Source organism: Mycetomoellerius zeteki, unplaced genomic scaffold (genome assembly GCF_001594055.1).
Source record: "Mycetomoellerius zeteki isolate Tzet28-1 unplaced genomic scaffold, Tzet1.0 scaffold421, whole genome shotgun sequence".
Lineage (NCBI taxonomy): Eukaryota > Metazoa > Arthropoda > Insecta > Hymenoptera > Formicidae > Mycetomoellerius > Mycetomoellerius zeteki.
Genome location: NW_017257416.1, coordinates 417685 through 422966, shown reverse-complemented (window position 1 = coordinate 422966; position 5282 = coordinate 417685). Strand labels below are relative to the sequence as shown.

The 5282-nt window shown below is 30.8% G+C and overlaps 1 protein-coding gene across 2 annotated transcripts in view; it reads left to right on the top strand.

Annotated features, from left to right (window-relative positions):
* Positions 1 to 6: 6 nt before the first annotated feature.
* Positions 7 to 5282, top strand: part of LOC108726467 (zinc transporter ZIP11-like) — a 36694-nt gene continuing 31418 nt past the window's right edge. The window contains exons 1-3 of one of the 2 annotated variants that reach the window (XM_018454058.1): positions 7 to 41; positions 3293 to 3444; positions 3567 to 3652. In XM_018454058.1, coding sequence (XP_018309560.1) covers positions 29 to 41; positions 3293 to 3444; positions 3567 to 3652 — 251 coding nt within the window. In that variant the 5' untranslated portion in view covers positions 7 to 28. Of the gene's footprint in view, positions 180 to 3292; positions 3445 to 3566; positions 3653 to 5282 lie in introns of both variants that reach the window. The other variant, XM_018454057.1, reaches the window with a different exon arrangement.

Here is a 5282-nt window from a genome sequence, read left to right as displayed (position 1 = left end):
CATTCAGTCCCCCAATGTGCTTTTAGCTATGCAATCAGTCGGTACGAAACAAAGACGCAAGATCATTGCGAAACTAAAGAGTGACGAGGATTTAGACGATGATTATAATCCGTTACTTAACGACGTACAAATACCCGGCGGAAAAATATACACTCGTGTCGAATCGACCGCTATCGATGGTATCTCATTTTCTTCTCGTAAAATCGCAGTTTTTTTTATGTCTCTTTCTCTTTATAGGCTTGGAAAATGGGATCAGTTCGTGAGATGACACGTATATACTGTACATATATGCCTATATCTTTTTGCATACCTTTATAAAAATATTTCACCGTTTTTATACCTCACATGGACCATTTTTTAGTCCGTTTTTAGTATACGCAAATATACGTATAAGTATTTTGAGGAAATTGCCCGTTTTCAATACTCATTTTTCCGCTGATGAATAACAACGTATATGCGAGTATGCATATGAATATTTTTTAATATATTCTCTGTTTTTAATACTCGTTTTTTAGCTGATGTGTATTTTTGAGAACAATCAGCTTCGTTCAATACGGAACGAAGTTAAAAAGTCATTTACTTATCATAAAAAATAATACAGGAGCATAAAAGCTAATTCGCAGGATGTATGTGCAACTATACTATATATATTACAATTCTTGTGTACATAAAAACAATATTACTTTTAAGTATAAAAACTAAATATTTATCGTATTTCTAATTTTTTTTATAGTAGTTGATAGTGTAACGTTTTTGTTAATATAATTTATTTATCTAAACATAATATACGGTACTTGATAAATTAAATTTTCGATAAGTGCGGCATACTAGTTACCCTAATGATCACTTATTATTGTATATATTATGTTACGGGCAAAGTCCACATAGTGGGCAGTGTTGACATTGCCCGAGTTGCCTGCTATACAGTAGGTCTATTCTTTTTCGAAGAATTCTGGATTAGTTCTGAATTAGTGCAATAAGTTAGAGTGAAACAAACTATACCTGTCTCGCTCTAACTTATGCATTAGTTGTACACCATTTCAGAACTTGGGATGGAAAAAGGACAGACCTAATGTCAACATTGCCCAATCCAATCGCTTTTGGCAACGTTGACACGGCCCAAACAATGCCGATACTGCCCACTTACGGACTTTGCCTATAATATAACATATACATATACATATTTATATACATATCGTATTTTATATATGTGTGTATATATATGTATATATATGTATATAACAGTTATATACATATGTATACAGAATTCATATATTAAATATAATCACTATTGTATATAATAATTAAAATCTTTTGTAAGATATATATAAGAAAGCACAAAAGCTAATATCAACGTAGAAGTTATGTGGATCAGTAGCAAGCTGGCAGCCTCGTAGCAGAGACTCGGAGACTTGCAGGCCTCGATTCAAATCCTGACGGAGCGAGCTGATTTTCTCATGCTATCGGTTACGCTTTACTCAAATCACATTATTTTAAAATATACAATGTAAGTGTATACAATGTAATATATAACACAAGTTGTTGTGAGTGTTGAAAGTGTTGAACGAGTATTTTATATCGGTATATATGTTTTTACAACTCAAATTTACACGTCAGCACGTTTTTACCATTCAAAAATGCTCATTTTACATTATTACAACTCGGATATATGCACTCTGTTTTAATCACTTGTTTTTAAATTCCTGTTATCTAAAAACGGAGTCATATTCATTAAGTGGAATGCACGTTTTTCCATCACTCAAACTAACCGTTTGTGCGAGCTAAAAACGGGCTAAAAACGGTGAAAAATTTTTATAATGGTATATGTATATGAACGTCCACATATACTCGCCCCTCTTTGCTTTATCGCAGATGTATTCGGTTCTTATTCGGGAATAAGCATTTTCTCAAATTATTATTAGATCGATCTGTTTTATCCAATCAATATAAGTTATAATTTTTGCATGTAGCATGATTAAAAGTACTTATACAAAAATAGTAGTTTATGATAAAATTGATAAAGATGCTTGATAATAAAAATCATGTAGATAAATTAAATTTACAATTTTAATCTGACATTTTCTTCTTCTCTTTAATAAATTCAAGGATGAAAATATACATGATGTCCCAAAATTCTTGAAATTAAAATACCACAATAAGAAAATTTTCATAAAATTAAGTAAAAAAGTATTTGTAAACTTTTATTTTAAGCAATAGTTCGTGAAATAATAAGAATTAAAATATAGCCAGTTACAAGCTACGTTTAGACGAACTTTTAACGTTGAAGTGCACTTTTACTTAATATTACCGCACGTGTAATTCATGGATATGTAACTGTCTAGGCGGAATCTGTAATTTGCTATATTTAAACTCTCATATCTCAGAAACTACTGCTTGAAATAAAAATGTACACATAATTTTTTTACTTAATTTTTTAAAAACCTTTTTGTTAGGATATTTTATTTGCAAAATACTCTGTATATCATACATGCACATTAATACGAAAAAAAAGTTATATCGTTTTCTTAAGATAAAAATTCTTAAGTCATTGATTAATTTGAGATATATATATTATTGATTTAAAATTCTAATATTTAAATATTATATATAATAAATTTATGCAAAAATCATTGCTTATTCCAATTAAATATGTTGTTTGCATAAATTAATATAGTATGTTTTCCTTATAAGAAATGATGATATTCAATAGAAATTGGAATAGTTGATTCATATTTATTCTAAAAATACCCCAAGCATTATATTAACATATGCATGATATTCGTAGTGAAATACGTGGGACTTGCACACAGGTCCAATATAAATATCATAAATAAAAATAATCTAATTATATATCCGACTTAATTCAATTAAAAATAGCAGCTAAACTGAAACTATAAACCTTACAGAGAGTGATGTGATTAAAAATGTGAAACAACGAAAATGAAAATATAATAAAAATACAGTTTAAACTCATCATTAATACAAAGTGCACGTCCGCGTAAAAAACATTATCTAATATTATATATTTAAATAAAAAAAAATATATAAACACTTTGGACCTGTGTGAACAGTTTTACGGAATTTAAAAAAATAAACTGATCTTATTAATCCTGCCTAAACGGATCCAATTGCAATAAATTTAATCGAAAGTATTATGTGCGTGAAGAATTCCTTTTCTTAAGCCTTACACAAATTGCATTTGCATGAAGTGGTCCTGTGCTCGTGGCTCAGTTTTCGAAAATTTGCGCTGGCTGAATGTGGTAAATGTTGTTGTGAATATTTAATTTTTCAGGCTTCTACGAACAGAATAGTAGACGCCGACAAATCCCGAATATAAACCGCTCATCAGAATCAGCAGAAATTGGAACTGTTTACGAAGATCCCAATAACGAAGCGAAGAATAACCAATGGCGGAGGATATTACTGCTAATTGTTGCAATTACGGTATATTTCTACAAGATAATAAATAATCATGCAAAGCACACTTGTTTAGATTTGTTTTACGTTATATGATAATTATGAAATAAATAATAATATATTTTTAACATTTTGACTGTTACAAATAGGTCCACAATATTCCTGAGGGTCTTGCAGTTGGTGTAGGCTTCGGAGCAATAGGTAGTAGTGCTTCAGCAACTTTCGAAAATGCAAGGTAAGCTATAGACCATGGCCCGTATTCAGAACGCGCTTTTATCTCTGAAAATTCTATAATATGCGTAACGTGAAGTATAATATTATATGTCAGCGCGCTAACATCGTTGTAAGCGCGTTCTGAATACGGGCCAATAAAAACCTATACTGAACACGTAATTACAGCTTAGGGGGAGCAAACAAAATATTAGATTATATATATTATCCGTATGTTTATTAAAAGTCTGAATAATTTTATAAGTGCAAATCTCTGATAAGATACACGTTTGACAAATATTGATTTTCTATCCTAGTATTGATTCTAGTACATTCTTATTAAAGATTAATTATTGATATAATATAAATATAATATATAATATAAAAACCATAAAAATATTATATTGCCTCAAATGATTTGATATCGATTAAATTTAATTATCAATTAAAAAATATATCTATGTTAATTCAAAAAAAGGTTTCAAAAAGAAAGTAATGTGCTCCTCGTTGACACGATGACGCGTTCTACCAACAATGTTTAATAAAGACTGTACTAGTATTACATACTACTTTCGATCAATCTCTTATTTAACTTATTAGGCGAGTCAAGAGGGTTAAGGGGATGCTGACGTGACGGACAAATTCCGGAATCGCTGTTTTACCGATTAAATACGGCTTATATACGATTTACTACATAAACATGCGATTTATAAGACATCGACACATCACTACATATTATTACATTAATATTGCACGCACACATATACAATTCATCGAAAAAGATAATCTTCTATATTAGGTTCCTAAACTTAATTCTAACGATTTCCCATTACTCATTTATTTATTTTACATCTGCCATTGTTTTTACTTTGCGTATATTACAGGCATATCTTTTTACGAAGTAAATGTTTCGGTGAATTAACAGCTTTGGTTGCCAAGTTCAGAATTTAAAAAGCAAAACGATCGCATTTTGTCTTGCATTTCGATTACAAAGTCGTAGTATTTATATAAATACCAGAATTTATTTTAAAATCAGTGACCAGTTTTGTATAATAAAGTACAGACGTTATTAGAAGAATATCAAACGAATCTCTAAACGACATCAATAAAAGTAGTTTTATGCCACAATAAGGGTCGGTTCTTTTGTAAGAGATAAGCAACAGGTTTGTGTATTGTGAATAACTCAAACTAATCTAACCAGTATGCGCGTTAATAAGAAAGAGGACAAAACTTGTATCTACCAAAATCAATGAAATTATCTAATTATCTATCATATTAAATAAGATATCCGATATCTATGGAATGCCGTTTGAATCGACGAATCAAATCTTTTTTTGTCGTCTTACAGGAGATATCTTTCGAGTGTCATAAAATCTCTGTTATCGATCGCGAATATACCGGCTGCAAGTATACTTTCCAGCATCTCGAGCGTAAGTCTCGAATTTCGCGCCAGATGGCAGCATTATGAAGTTGCCCAGTGCGCGTAAAAATTTAGACGTAGTTCTTTACGGAAGAGAGCCGAAATTAGCAATACGAATCATAAACTTTCCTGGCCTGTCTTGTTTCAAGTCGCTATCGTTCGGTCCGCGTCCCAAAATGCTCGAGCGATCGGAATCTCGGTTAGCGGGCCATATAAAGAAGAGGAAAGGGAAAGA